Source organism: Elephantulus edwardii, unplaced genomic scaffold (genome assembly GCF_000299155.1).
Source record: "Elephantulus edwardii isolate Elephantulus edwardi_28Jun2011 unplaced genomic scaffold, EleEdw1.0 scaffold00134, whole genome shotgun sequence".
In the NCBI taxonomy this organism is placed as follows: domain Eukaryota; kingdom Metazoa; phylum Chordata; class Mammalia; order Macroscelidea; family Macroscelididae; genus Elephantulus; species Elephantulus edwardii.
In genome coordinates, this window is record NW_006399884.1 from 8,116,574 (window position 1) to 8,131,908 (window position 15,335).

General features: G+C 40.4%; 1 protein-coding gene across 1 annotated transcript in view; it reads left to right on the forward strand.

The window, feature by feature from the left end:
* FLT1 (fms-related tyrosine kinase 1) overlaps window positions 1-15,335 on the forward strand; it is a 223,193-nt gene that overhangs the window by 35,048 nt on the left and 172,810 nt on the right. The window contains exon 8 of the mRNA XM_006894087.1: window positions 12,049-12,173. Within this exon, the coding sequence (XP_006894149.1) occupies window positions 12,049-12,173 (125 nt within the window). The remainder of the gene's footprint in view (window positions 1-12,048; window positions 12,174-15,335) is intronic.

Sequence of the window (15,335 nt, forward strand, 5' to 3'; positions counted from 1 at the left end):
CATTGGAATCTCTTTATACATCATCCAGTAGTGCTGAAAGTTGGCATGTTTTCAGAACTGGTGCTAAATTGTACCTGAGGATTTTATGACCTTCTTCTGAATGACCAGGGTCATTCACTGCTGCTATTTTGAGGTGCCATTGAGTCACTTCCAGCTCAGAGAGGTCCTGTGGTGTATACAAGAGTGAAACCTTCCCCCAGTCCTGCTCCATTCTCTCAGGGGTTGCATTGTTCGAGCCCACTGGTGCAGCTACTGTCACTCCAACTTTTAAGAGTCTTCCTCTTTTTTACTGACCCTTTGCTGCACTATGATGTTTTCACCCAGGAACTAGTAACTCGCTGTTGTTGTTCATTACCAGCAAGTTGGAACTGACCCATCGCTGACACGCCCGTGGGGTTTCAGAAGTAGGAAATCGCCTAGGAAGACATTGCCCATCTTTCTCTCATAGAGCAGCTGGTGGATTCAAACTGCCAACTTTTGAGTTGGCAGCACAATTTCTTACTGCTGAGCCACCAGAGCTCCCTATTAACCCAGCAGGAAGTGATAAATTACGCACATTCCGCATGAATTGCAGTCCACTTAGACGTCAGTCAAGTGCCTTTCCCTCCCAGATACAGGCAGAAGTGTTTTCTCTATCATGCTCCCTGTTGACCTAGGGCTGTTCACCGTGGACCAATGGATGCATTTGTAATCCTGTTGACTTGGTCACTGGTGATAATTTAAGTTTTTTGTTAGTGACTTGGATATGTGGGAAGCAGGAAGGAGGGGAGATGCAAGGAGCATTTGGGTAAGTAGTGTGTACGGGATGTTGTCCAAGAACCAGTTCACTTCAAAAAACCATTGGGCCAGCGTTTCTAAGAAAATGAAAAGTTCTCTGTTGTTTGTTTAGATAAAAATTTTTGAGTATATAATTCGTAGATCTTATAAGTCATCCATTTATAATGTACAGTTTAGTGCATTTTTTAATAACCACAAATACTGGCAGCAATCACCATAGTTTTAAAAATAATTTCATCATCTCTCAAAGAAATTCCCTACCCATTAGCTCTCACCTGTTTCTTCTCCGGAGGAGCCTTAGTGGCATGGTGGTTAGAGAATACAGCTGCTAACCAAGAGATCCGTGATTCAAATCCACCAGGTGCTTTAAGAGAGAAAGAAGAGTCAGTTGGCTTCTGTAAAGTCTTACAGCTTAGGAAGCCCATTAGGCAATTCTATCTAAATTACAGGGTTCTTATGAATCAAAATCAACCTGATTGCAGTGAGTGGAATTGTCTTACAGCCATAAGCAAGCTCTTACTTACTTTTTGTCCCTGTAGAATTACCATTTCTGAACATTTCATCTAAGTATAATGGTGTATAATCTTTTGTGACTGGCTTCTTTTGCTTAGTATGATTTATTAAATTTTTATTATCCATTCATCAGTTGATAAGGAAGCTCTGGTAAGAAGCTGTGTTGCCAACTCAGTGGTATGTGGTTCAAATCCACCCGCTGCTCTTTGGAATAAATAATAGGCAGTCTCTTTCCATAGAATTTGCTGCTTCTGAAAGCATGCTAGAGGGTCAGCAATGGTTTGATTATTTCCAGATGGTTGGAAATGGTTATTTCCACCTTTTGCCCATTATGAATATTGCTATAAATATTCATGAATAGGTTTTTGTTTGGATATATACTTTCATTTCCCTTGGGTAGATACCTGGGTTATATGATCACTAAGTTTAATCATTTGAGGAACTGGCAGACTGTTTTCTAAAGTGATAGTACCATTTTACATTCCCACCATCAGAATATGAGAGTTCTACTTTCTCTACATACTTGCCAACACTTGTAATAACAAGTGTATTAAGTGTATTATCTGTCTTTTTTTAATGATTATTATCTGTCTTTTTGTTGACAACCATTCTCATGAGATGAAGTGATATCTTGTGGATTTAATTTGCTTTTCTCTGATGACTAAGGATGCTGAGCAGATATCTTTACAACTGCTTATTGATCATTTATATATCTTCTTTAGAGAAATATGTACTCACCTCTTTGCCTATTTTTAAATTGGCTTACCTGTCTTTTTATTGTTATGTTGTAATGCTTTTGTAATTTTGGTTCTTATCTGTTAAGTCTTTGATTTGTTTTTAATTAATTTTTTAAGTATGGTCTAAGGGGAAGGGATGTTCATTCTTTGGCTTATGGCTATCCATCTGTCCCAGTACTTTATAAAAAAGCTGCTTGTTTCTCAGTAAATAGTCTTGCACACTTGTGAACAACCATTTGACCATAGCCACGTGGATTTATTTCAAGTTTTCCCCTTGATCTGTAAGTCTATACTTGTACCACTATCTTGATTTTTGTTAGAACATTTAAGTCTTTCACCTTTCTTCATTTCTTTTCAAAATAATTTTGAATAATCTGAGTCCCTTGCAATACTATATGAATTTTACCATTTGCTTTGTTCATATGCGCAGAGGATCCACATGGAACTCTGATAAGGGTCTCCTACACAAGACATTGAATCTCCAACACTAGATGTCTTACAAGAAATCTTAATAAAACTAAGCCTACTGATGAATTTTTAATTAATTTAATTTTTTTCAAACAATGTAGTTTGTGTTTCTTTGGATAAATTTAGCCCTAAGTAGTGCTGTATTTTTTATGCTGTTATAATTGAATTCCAATTCCAACCCAACTTCATTTATTAGATTGTTCCATTGAAAATGTATGGAAATACAATTAATTTTTGCATATTGATCATATTGTCCTACAGTAATTCTCAACTCATTTATTAAATCTGATCACTTTTACTCCCTAGGATTTGTTATCTAATAAGATCATGTCACATGTGAATATAAAGTTTGAGTCTTCCTTTCCAATCTCAATGTCTTTTATTTCTTTTTCTTGCCTAATTGCTCTTGTTAGAATCTCTATTATGGTGTTGATTAGAAGGAGTTAGAGCAGACATCCCTTTTCTTGCCCCTAACCTTAGGGAAAAAGCATTCACTTTCTTTCATCATTAAATGTTATGTTAGTGATCATAGGTGCTTTTCATCAAATTGAGGATCATACTTCATATTTTTAGTTTGTTGGGTGTTTTTATCATGAAAGATAATTGAATCTACAAAACACTTTTTCTGAGTTTATTGAAATTTCAATAAAGCTTATTTGCTCTGATGATGTAGTCTCTAGAGAGTTCGGTGGTAACTTAAGGTAGCAGTTCTCTGGGGCTTTGAATCCACCAGCTGGTCTGCAAAAGAAAGATGAATGGTCACCTTTTCTGCAGTCTGCAGCCCCAGAAAACCAGCCAGGGGATCAGCTATGAGTTGGTTCCAATTCAGCTGAGTGAGTGAGTGAGTTATATACTGTATTAAATTAATTGTCTTTTCAGATGTTAGAAACCTAACTTGCATTAATTCCTGAAATAAACCTGCTTGGTCATGGTATGTAATTCTTTTTGTATGATGTTGGATTTATTTAGTATCTAGCATTTTGTTCAGGATTTTTGCATCCGTATTCATAAGGGTTTTTGTCTGATCTTGCTATGAGAGTCATTCTGGCCTCATAAAACGAGTTTCTCTTTTTTTGGAGGAGGAGCTGGTAAATGGCTTTGTTGTTGTTGATAGGTGCCATCGAGTCAAGTACAACTCATAGTGATTTTATGAACAACAAATCTGAACTCTGTCCTATCCAGTGCCAGGAATTAGCTTTAGTCTCCTTTAAATGTTTGATAGAATTCATCAGTGAAGCCATGTAGGCTTGAGCTTTACTTTGTAGATGTTGTGGGTTGTTTTTTTTTTGTTTTGTTTTGGTTTGGTTTTTTTGTTTGATTTTAAATCACCAATTTGGGCACTTGATTCACCTAATGGAGTAGAAGTGCGCTGCTCACCCAGAGGTAGCACCTCTCTGGTGGTTCAGATCTTTCAGTAGCTTCAAGGGAAGAAGATAGGCAATCTCCTCCTGTGCAATTTACAGCCTTGGAAACACAATGGAGGGTCAGCTAGGAGTCAGTTCCTACTCCATGGCAACAAATTGGTTGGTTCTCTTACTGTAGATCCACCCAGATTGTCTAGTTCTTCCTAAATCCATTTCAGTAATGTTATTTTAGGAATTTTTCCATTTGATCTAAGTTATAGTCTAAGCTAAGTTTCTCTATAGGCATGTAGGCTTGTGCTTCATGTATTTTAGTGCTCTTTTTGTCCATACTATTATAATCTCCCCTGTTTCTTTAATGTCAGTAATAATGTCTGCTCTTTTCATTTCTTATTCTAATAATTGTAGTCTTTTCTCTTTTCTTTGGCTAGTGTAGCTCTTCAGTTTTGTTAAATTCTGCAAAAAAACCCATTTTGATTTCATAGATTTTTCTCTGTTGTTTTTCTGTTCTCTATTTCCGTAATTTCTGCTCTCTTTCTTTTCTGCTTGATTTAGGCTTGGTTTGATTTTCTTTTATCATTTTCTTTAGGTTGAAGATTAAGCTTTTCATTTAAAGCAGGACTTCAACAGTTAGTCACTTCTAGCTATACATTTTCCTCTAAGCACTGCTTTCGTAGCTTGCCAGACGTTTTGTTTTGGCTTGTCTTAATTTTCAGTCATCTCAAAGTACTTCATAATTTCTCTTTTGAAATCACCTTGAACTCATCGATTATTTGGGATTGTGCTTCATTTCCCATGTATTTCTGAGGTTTCCAGATTTGCTAGTTATTTCTGATTTAACTCCATTGTAGTCAGAGAAGGTACTTTATATATTTTTTTCTAGTATTTTAACTTGAGGTTTGCTTTATGGCCTCAAATAAGGTTTGTCCTGGAGGATATTCCTTGCACACTTTAGAAACACATATATTTAGATGATAGTGGATGAAATGTTCCATAGATTACAGAAGTCTGGTTTAGGTCTATATTTAGATGAGATCTGTGGTTTTTGGTCAATAGTGTTATCTAAATCATATATTTGTTGATCTGCTGCTTAGTTATGCATTCCATTATTGAAAGCAGTACATTCAAGTTTCCAGCTTATTCTCCAGTTTTTAATAGCTTTTACTGCTTGTATTTTGGTGCTTTGTTATAAGATACAGTTAGGCTTCTAATTGCTATATCTTCCTGATAGATCTTTTAATCATCATAAAATCTCTCCCCTTTTTGTTTGCTTGTTTTGTCTTAAAAAGTCTATTTTGTCTGATAATAGTATTGTCATTTTAGCTTTCTTGTGGTTGTTCTAAAACAATTTTTAATTTTCAAAGGATTTAATAGGCATTGTAAGTCAGTAAAGAACTTATGCTTTTCCTTTTCTCGTTCATATTTCAAATATAACGTTTCACCCAATAATAAACTCACCTAGAATAATATGTGTGTTTTGTAATATGTGCACTATGAAACCGCAGTTATTCATGAGATTGGTTAATTGGTTTGTTTTAGTTTTTTTGTTGTTATTGTGGGTTTGTTTTTTAATTGTTCTCCTTCTCATTCTTAAGAAATTAAAATCAACTTCACTTTAAAAATAAGAATGGTTGCCTCATGGCCAAGACTACTCATAACGCAATGCTATAAAGTTGATGCCTGCTCACACCAACACTACAGAATAGAGCTGCCCCTAAAAGGCTTCTAAGACCGTAAATCTTTACAGAAGCAACCTGCCTTATCTTCTTACCATGGAGCAGTTGGGGTGTTCAAACTGCAGACTGTAAGGTTAGCAGTCAAGCCCTTTTACCAGTATGTGTAAGGGTTTAAAGAGAAATAAAATGAAATCAAAGAGAAAGAAGGATGAAGGAATTAAGGATGAAGTTTATGAAAGCCTTAAGAGCAACAGTATGCTAGGAAACAGGGTGTTTATTCTTTTTTTAACTTTTTAAATTATGGTTTGAGTGAAAGTTTACAAAGCATATTGATTTTCCCATTCAGTCATTCATATATATTTTGTTTTATAGCATTCATTACAGTAACCTCCATGTAACTACATTCTTCTCCTTCCTCCGTGTAATTCTAACTTTCATAAATCCTTCTATCCTACCCCCTCTCTGCCTTCTGTACTTGATTCTTGGGCAAATGCTACTCCTTTGACCTTGTAAAGTTGGTTATTCTAAGGAGTTATGGGTCACGTTTCAGACCTGTCTGTTGTTTGGCTCAAAGCTGAGCCATGAAGGTGTTCCCACTTTGAAGAGGAAGTGCTACAGTCTCAGTGATTCCATGGATGTTGACTCTTGAATCTCTCTTCAGGTCAGCAAATCTCCCTGTATTTTTGAGCCACTTATTAGCTCTGAATCAAGTATAAGATCTCCTAGTAGAGGTCATAGGGAAACGGAGTGCAGTGACTGGGACTTGCTGGCTCCTGTGTCTACACCCCTGTGGGCCAACTTGACTACAGTTTTCCGGAGGGGAAAGCGCATTCACCTTTATTCTGAGCAAGAGTTCCTGGTTGATCTTTCCCTGTGTTCAAGTTTGCTTCATGTCCTGAAGGGTAAAGTGACATCTCTGGCACACTTATTGGATGGGAAAACTTTACATTCAGTGCCAAGTTCCTCCTGTAGCTTTGAATTCTAGGAGTTCAGAGAGGTGAAGGTGGCGTGACCGCCACCTAGCTGTGTGCTAGCGTGAGCACCTGGTGACAGTGTGTCTGAGCCGCCGGTACACTGGGGAGTCTTTGGAGCACTTCTTCCTTTCTCTTTCAACAACCGGCCAATTTGGGCTCAGGAAACCACTCCACGGTGCTGGCTGGATTTGGAAGTCATTTTTAATTCAGTGACAAAGACAAATGTATCCTCTGGGAGCAGTGAGTGGTTTTACTGGTGATAATAATGGAACTGTGACCTCCTCTGTATCTATGTTCCTTCAAAACAAAAAGTGTTTGTATTATTATATGGCAGGCAAGTTCATTCTTAGCCCTTCCTTGAATCAAATCACAGAGGAAGTGTACTATTAATAAGCCCAGAGAGTATTGTTTGTGTGTGGGCAGCCACAGACTCATTTGCAAATGCAGTAAATTTGCAGCGCTGCTGTTAACCTCTGGTGGTGTAGTCTGGAAGGAGTCATGCTGCTAACCCAAAGGTCACGCCTCTCTGGCAGTTCAAATCTACCAGGGGCTGCAAGGGAGAAAGATGGACAGTTAACTCCCATGCACATTACAACATGAAAAACCCAGTGGAGAATCAGTTGGGAGTTGGTTCCAACTTGATGGCAATGAATATTTGAATTATTCATCATGAAAGGAGGTCTGCTGTATTGTGTTCATGGTGTGGTGTGTTGCTAATATATAAGTCATTTATCTCTAGTGATTTGAATAAAAAAATTCTTCTCATGTACTTTGGTCATGTTGCTAGGAGAGGCTGTTCATTGCAGAGGGACATCATGCTTGGGAAGGTGGAGGGTTAGTGAAAGAGAGGAAGACCCTCAATGAGGTGGATTGACACAGTGACTGCAGCAGTTGGCTCAGATGTATTAGATTGTGAGGATGACACAGGATAGGAAAAGGTTCAGATCGTGTCTATAGTATCTCTGTGAATCGTGCTTGACGATTGGCACCTCACAACAACAGTGACTCCAGGGGGAAAAGGTGGGCAATCTCTTTCTGTCCTCTTACGTTACAACTGACTCAGTGCCAGTGAGTCAGGTTATTTATTCCTGACACAAATGATGCCTCTCAAATCGTGTCTAATGGACCTACATCATTAAAGTTCTACCATTTTTGAAGACTCCTGGGCTCCTTGCTAGAAGAACTGTTGGTTTTTAGAGAGCATGCCAGTAGCTACAGTCCCACTCAAGGGCTTGTGGAAACCATTTTTACTGACAAAGAAGAAAAAGAAATTAAAGGGCGTATTGAAGTAACCGCTTCCATTTCATTTGGGATTGGCATTCATTAGCTTAGAAATAACTGCATGATATTTGCCGTTTCCTGTAGAAATTTTTAACGCCAAGTCCATTGTTGAGAATGACTGAGGAGACAGTGAATTCTGTATGAAGGATTCACTGTTTCATTAAATGAATTGAGCTGTTTCCTGGTGTTTGTGTTTACCATGGAACTTACAAAGGAGACGAAAATACAGACTCAAAGGAGGAAGGAAAGGAAGGATCAAGTCCCGATGGTGCTGCCTGAATGCCTCTCTCAGCAAATTCTGTTTGCAGGAGGAATTTAATGCTGATAAGCGAATCATCATCCTGGCAGAATTAACTCTTTCTCTTTGTACCCACTGAGCTCTCTTAAGAAGTGCATGGCTATAAAATGCAGCAATTATGTCTTCTTTTACTATGTAGGATAAAACGAAAGTAAATAAAACACAAGATATATAGTTGTCCTTAAGTAAAAGTGAATTTTCCTCAAGTCCAAATGAATGATGTCTAATAATATTATTTTATACTTCAGCAGTTTAACAGCAATTGGCTACCTAAAAGGAGGATGTTGGACATGACGCATGAAGTAGCTGGCTTACGCGCTTTCATGAAAGTACTTGTTGGTGTAATGATTGTAAAGGGGAAAAAACCCAAACCTACCCACAAAATAGAAGAATGAAATTTAATGTAAATGAAAGACTGGATAGAGCATAACATACAAACATGAAACACAGTGTATGTGAATGATAAAAATATTAATTAAAAAAGTGAAAATATTATAAAACAAAACAGGGTCATTCTAGAAAAATCTGGCAAAGACAAAAGAAGGAAATAAGAAAATAACATGACCCCCTAGGACAGCACCTAAAGGTAATCATTGTTGTTGCTGAATTCCAGCCAGTTGATTTTTAAATTCCCAGTGACCCCATGCTACCGAGTAGAAATGCCCTATAAAGTTTCCTAGGTTGAAAGAGGTCTAGTGGTAAGAAGCTGCCATGCAGTCCCAAAGGCTTGTGGTTCAAATCGACCAGCTGCTCTGCAAGAGAAAGATGGGCAATTCCTGTTTCTGAAAACCTGCTGGACGGTCAGCTATTTGTCAATTCCAATTTGACAGCCCATGACAACACAAGTCTTCTTAAGAATGATTTTGTAAATTACTGCCAAACTTGGAAGTGTCTGGAGAGGATTATGCTAAGGGAACTCAGTCCCATAAGGACAAATACTGTATAAAACCATTACTGTAGAATGTGTATGAGCATCCAAGGGCGGAGAGTGGGAGCCGAGGGGTGAGAATGGGGGGAGCATCTTAATAATAGGGTTGCACAATTCTATGGGTGGAGGGAGGGTGGGTAAAGGAAATGAGAAAGATTCACGTGAAATACAATATATACAGACTTTGTAAGTAAACTGGTATAAAAGAAAATTTTATTTAAAAAATGAACACAAAAGACATGTTACATTGGGAAATCTGCTGTCAAGAGCTTCTCCAAAATGTTAAAAAGCCAACAGTGATCTGGTGGGGACCTGAAAAGACAGGGTTATTAATGGGCATAGTCCAATGGTGATTGATTTTATAAAACATAATGCATGGAAATGATTGTAGGAAACACAATGTGAATGAAAAATAGTGTGAAACAATGCCTATGAACTTTGTAAGCGAACCAATATTAAATAATTTTTTAAAGTTAGAAATCATTAAAAATAAAAGAATAAGGTAACAAAAATAAAGAATAAAGTATACTTGATAAAAACAAAAAAAATTTAAAAAAGAATATATAGATCTAGTTTTCTTGAGAATGCTTTGCCCATTTTTCCTCCCTCCAAGCCACAGATGGGTTTGAACTGCACATCTTTGCGTTAGCAGCCAGACAGCCATTCTGCCACTAAGGGTCTTTGTTAACAAGTGACAAAAGGAAATTATAAATTCAGTATTCCCCCACAGCATACACTACGACGGAGCATTTAGTTACCTTTCCCCAGTACATGTGGGGAAAAAACAACTTTCTAGTTCTGAGCAGGAAAAAAAAAAGCTGTCACTCACAGCCCTTCCTGTAGGGGGCACTGCCTCAAGAGAAAGCCAGGGCTCCAGCGCTGAGTGTGGACAGAAGAGCCAAGACTGGGTGTCAGGAGAAACTGGCCTCCAGGCCTTTTCTGATAGTGTGAATTTAGACAGCTCACCTTGCTTGTTTTGGACTCCCCGCCTTCCCTTACTACTTTGAAGTGGCAGGGTTACATCATTATTGTTTTCATTCCGTATTCAACAGAAGCTTGTCAGAGGTGGATATGAGACGTTTCTTCTAAGAATTTACCATTGACGGTGTAGCTGAAAGAATAAATGTCGGTTATAGCTCAATGTGGCCATTAGAGGACTCAGGGTCAGGTATAGCTCGGTGTGGGGATGGGAGGACTCTGGAGAATGGATGCTGTCAGGTGGGACAGAGCACTGGGTGGAAGGAAGTTTTCCCAGAAGAAGAGTGAAAGTTACCTGGGTGCCCAGGGCAGATGAGCTGTGAGGAGAGGGGTCTCTCAGGCTCCTCGACACCACTCACAACTGTGCCCTGTCCCATACAACTGGGCTCTGTCCCACACAATTGGGCTTTATACTGTCCCATCTTCAGCTGGCCATGCCACACTGCACAAAGCCTTTCAGAGACCTCTGCTCATGTCTGTAAATTCTGCGCTTCCACTACACTGAAATGAAAGCTGGCTGCCATGAGTCGATTCTGAGTCAGTGACCCTGTCAGACAGAGCTGAACCCTCCCATGGGCTTTCCAAGGCTTTAAGTTTTCACAGAAGCAGAGTGCCTCATCCTTGTCCTTCAGAGCAGTTGGGGGGTTCAAACCATCCAGGTTTTGTTTAGCAGCCGAGCACTTTATCCGTGACACCACCAGAGTCCTTGTTACTAGATTGTTGTTGTATGGAGCCCATTCCAGCCCCTGTATGTGGGAAGGAAGCTCTGCCCATTCCTGTCCCTTCTTCCCATTGCCACAGCTTTTGAGTGTGTCCTCGCTGAGGGCCTCCCCGTTCCATTTTACCAAGCAGATGTCTTGATACATGAATGCATGCTAAATAAACAAGCCTAATCTGTATATGGGACAAATACAGCCTCTCTACTTATGCCCTCAGCCCTGTTGAAAACCTTTAAGGCATAGATCTATGTCTCTGTCATTCAAATGATAATCTGCCTCCAACCTGCAGCATCTCTGGCCTTTGTCCTCCAGGCCTAAAGGCAATTGGCTTTCCCTGTTGCTTCTCTTCCCCCTTGGTGCCTTACAAAGGCTCCTGAGGAAGACCTTCCAGGGCTTTTAGCATAGCTATGGGGAGAAAGCTGACTTTTCTTTCTCTCCCTCCACCTGGGTGGCTTTCCCCACAGTATCACAACTGCATGCTAGGTCACCAGGGTGATCTTTTTTGTTCACTGCCTTCATGTCCATTCCAATGTGGGCAGCTCTTGGTTTTCAAGAGGCTGTAAGTCTTTACAGGGACAATGCTCATCTTTCTCCCACTGAGCAGCAGGTCGATTAGAGAGATGCAGAGCCTGTGGATAGCAGGGCCACATCCTCCAGAGTAGGCACCAAGCTCCTCCCACCAACAGCAAGGGCAGAATTCTGAGAGGAGGATTGTGAGGTTAAGGAGTGCTCTAAGGGAAGGGCCCCTTGACCAACAGGGCCCATGCTTGTGGTTGGGTTGGGTGTCCTTGGGTCCATTCTGACTCAGAGTCATCCTAGAGGATAGAGCAGAACTGCCCACTGTTTTCCAAGGCTGTCATCTTCACAGGAACAGCCTGTGTCCCAGTTTTCACTGGGAGTGGCTGGTGGTTTGAAACTGCAGAACTTTCAGTTAGTAGCCAAACGCTTAACCTTTGCACCTCCAGGGCTCCTGTGTGCTTGTGAAATGCAGACTAAAGGATACAGCCCCCACACACTTCTCTTGGGTAAGGCTACAGCCTCTTTGATTCAGGAATCATCACTGGTTTTGTGCTTAAAAACAAACTAACAAAAACCTCCTCCAAACCCACCACTTTCCGGTCTGTTCCAGCTCATGGGCACTCTGTAGGACCGGGTGGACCCACACAGGGGGTTTCCAAGGCTGAGCATCTTTATGAGAGCACATTGCCAGGTTTTCCTGTGGAACAGCTGGTGGGTTCGAACCACTGACCTTTTGGTTAGCATCTAAATATTACATCTGAGTTCCTGTATTTCGATCACTTACATTTTCTTTTTCCTTTTCGTTTCCTTCCCATTCAGACCCAGAACAACCATTCATAGAGATGCACAGTGAGATCCCGCAGGTCATCTACATGTTGGAAGGCAAGGAGCTTATCATCCCCTGCCGGGTGTCCTCCCCAGATCTCAACGTGGTTTTATCTAAGGTATGGGGGACAATGCGGGTTTCAGAATGTTCTCATCACTGATGGAGCAGAATGACGTGGCCTTTCTCTGTGTTTCTCTGGAATTTTCTGTCATTCTTTTATATAAAGGGTTATTACTGCAAGAGGTTACACTCATGGATGTACTTAAGTAGGACAGAGCAAGAGTGTCTTAAGTGTCCATCTCTGTAAGTAATAAAAGCACTCTGAAAATATTTTTTAAATCTGTTGTCGCATATCTAGACATCTGCACTAAGTTGGATACCTGGCTTGGGTATTTTTGGTTTCTTAAAGTTTTAGTTATTATAGATTTTTATGATCAGTATCTTTATAAATCCTAATAGTGATCATCAGGGATTGAACAGCTAATTACATGCTGCAACATTATATATAATTCAGTACTGTTGTTGTGTACTGTTGAGTCAGAACCAGCCCATAGCTGATCCTCCAGTGAGTTTTCAGAACCAACCCATAGCTGACCCTCCAGTGGATTTTCAGAGGAGGTGAATTGCATGAGAGGAGATTGCCCATCCTTCTTCTGCAGAGCGGCTGGTAGATTCAAACCACGTGTCTTTGGAATTGCAGACAGCTTCTTGCCATTACTGATGATTAAACAGGGAGCTCTGGTTGCTGAGTGGACTTGCACTTCCACCCCAAAGGCAGAGGGTGAGAATCCAACCCAACCATTCCAAGGGAGAAAGATGAGCACTCTCTTTTCCATAGTAAGAGCAGTCAAGAAATCAAAAGACTGAGCGAGCATAAAGTACCCATCAGAGCCCCTTTCCACAACTTGAAGTTAAAGGAAGCTGGTGAGTATGCTCACTCGTGGTGACCACCTAGATCCACTGGAGTGGGTTTAAGAGTCATGCAGCAGTGAAGAGACAGCCTGAGTTTAGACATGTTCTGGCAGTGTTGTTGACCTGGCATGTGCAGATACATGGATAAGTGCAAAAGGGTTGCTAGCTTTGAGAAGCAGGGAGTCATGAGGACCCCCACCTTGTTGACTTGGCTCCATGTGGCAAAGACTGAGTGAAGAGGCCAGTCAGTCCCAAACACAGGAAGAAGCGGTGACTCCTGAGTTTGTAGCTTATGTCTATTTGGACCCAGCCTTGGATGGTTTGAGATAAGTTGACCAAAATCCAAGCAAATAAAGATTTTCCATGCAATGACCGAGAGTTAATTGCTGCAAGCTGATTGTTCTTGCCAGGATTTTGCTTATTGATTGTTGTTTTTGTTAAGTGCCGTCAAGTCATAGACGACTCATAGCAACCCTATGAACATAAGACCTGAACACTTGTATAACTTTCATCATTTCACTAAGTTCATAATGTTTCCGGAGGCAAGCTATTTCAGAAGTGGTTGCCACTCCTGTTTCCAAGCCTGTTTTAATCTGGGAGCTCCACCAAACACTGTCCACCATGGGTAACATTATTGCATTTGACACTTTAGTTCACAGTATTTAGCATCCAGCAACCATGAGTTACATCTACACAGCAAATTGACAGACCAGTGCTAATACCACTTAGAAGAATGTTTGACCAAAAACAATTAAAATCAGGCCTGAGGGTCGCAGATTAAAATCACCCACCTTTGGCTTGGTAGCATCACTTTCATTCCACTAGACCCACAGACCTCTCTGTGGTTCACAGCAATTCTATGAACAACAGATCTAACCCTTGTGCTATCTTACGCCATCCCCACAATCCGAGACATGCTTGAGTCAATTGAGTCACCATATCAATCCATCAGGTTGAGGATCTTCTTTTCTTCTCTGACCTTCCACTTCTCTCAGCATGGTGTCATTTCCCAAGAACTGGAACCTTAAACTGTTGTTTGTTGTTGTTAAGTGCCATTGAGTCATAGATGACTCATAGCAACCCTATGAATACTTGTTCCTATAGCTTTTGCTTATAGATACAGATGCTGAATGTTCTAACTGGAACAGAAGATTCTTCAGAGAAAGGAACATACTTGTTTCTTCAGATGAGTGGTTTGATAGTAGTGGGCAAATCAGAAAATTGTCTAAAATGGGGGGGATTAAAGCATGAAAAATAAAGTTGCTGATGACACACTTTCATGAGTATGGCTATTGTCTATTGTAAGAAGTTAATTTTTTATATGTGAGTATTAAGGGCTGGAAAAGCCAGCAGATGGAACCTTAAGTGTCTAAAGTTTATCATTCAAAATTGTATTTCCTAGCCAAAAGGTGAACTGTTGGTTTTATGCTGAAATAATTATTGTATTAAGGACAGAGGATGCTACTATGTAAATGGATGGAAATATGTGAAGGGGGTGTGTTAGCCTATCCGCAAGGCAATAGCCTATCTGCCATTCCACAAGGGGATGGCCTAGTATTACAAATAAATTGAACAGCTCCAGCAGCAAAGATAGATCTTCTGGTGCCATTGAAGAGACAGCATGATAAGAGACAGCTCCACCTATACCCCAGCAGCTCGTACGGGAGGTGGGTAGGGGAGAGCCAATATTCGCAGGACTGAGAACTTGAGAACAATGACTTGGAGCCACGGGCCTCAAGGCTGAGGTGCCTATGTGAACATTTCAGGAGATGTCTTGACTATATTGTGTTACTTATCTGAATTAAAACCTTTTGTCTCCTCCTCCCCCCAAATGGGGGAGGGGGATTAAAAGGCATGTTGCATTGGGAAAATCTGCTAGCAGAGGCTTCTCCAAAGTGCTAAAGAACAAAGTTGTCAGTTTTAAAGAGTTAATATGTGCCTGATCCAAGCCATGTTTTTGGAGGGTTTTTTCCCCCAAATGTTTTGCATGTATCTGACACTTGGTCAGTGAACAAGGATGACAGAATAGATGCCTTTGAATTACGGTGTCGGAGAAGAGTGCTGAATATCCTCCAGACTGCTACAGGAACAAAGATGTCTGTTTTGGAGGAAGTGCAACCAGAGTGCTCCTTGGAGGCAACTGAGGCAAGGATGGGGAAACTGTCTCACATGTTGTCAAGGAGGAATTAGCCCTTGGAGAATGGGAGGAAGGAGAAAAAGAGGAAGACCCTCAACAAGATAGACTGACACAGTGACTGTAAGAGGGGCTGGAGCATATCAGAGATGACAAGGATGGTGCAGATAGGGCAAGGTTCAGATCTGCTGTTCATAGGATCGACTCAGTGACACCTAACACCTGCAGTGGTAA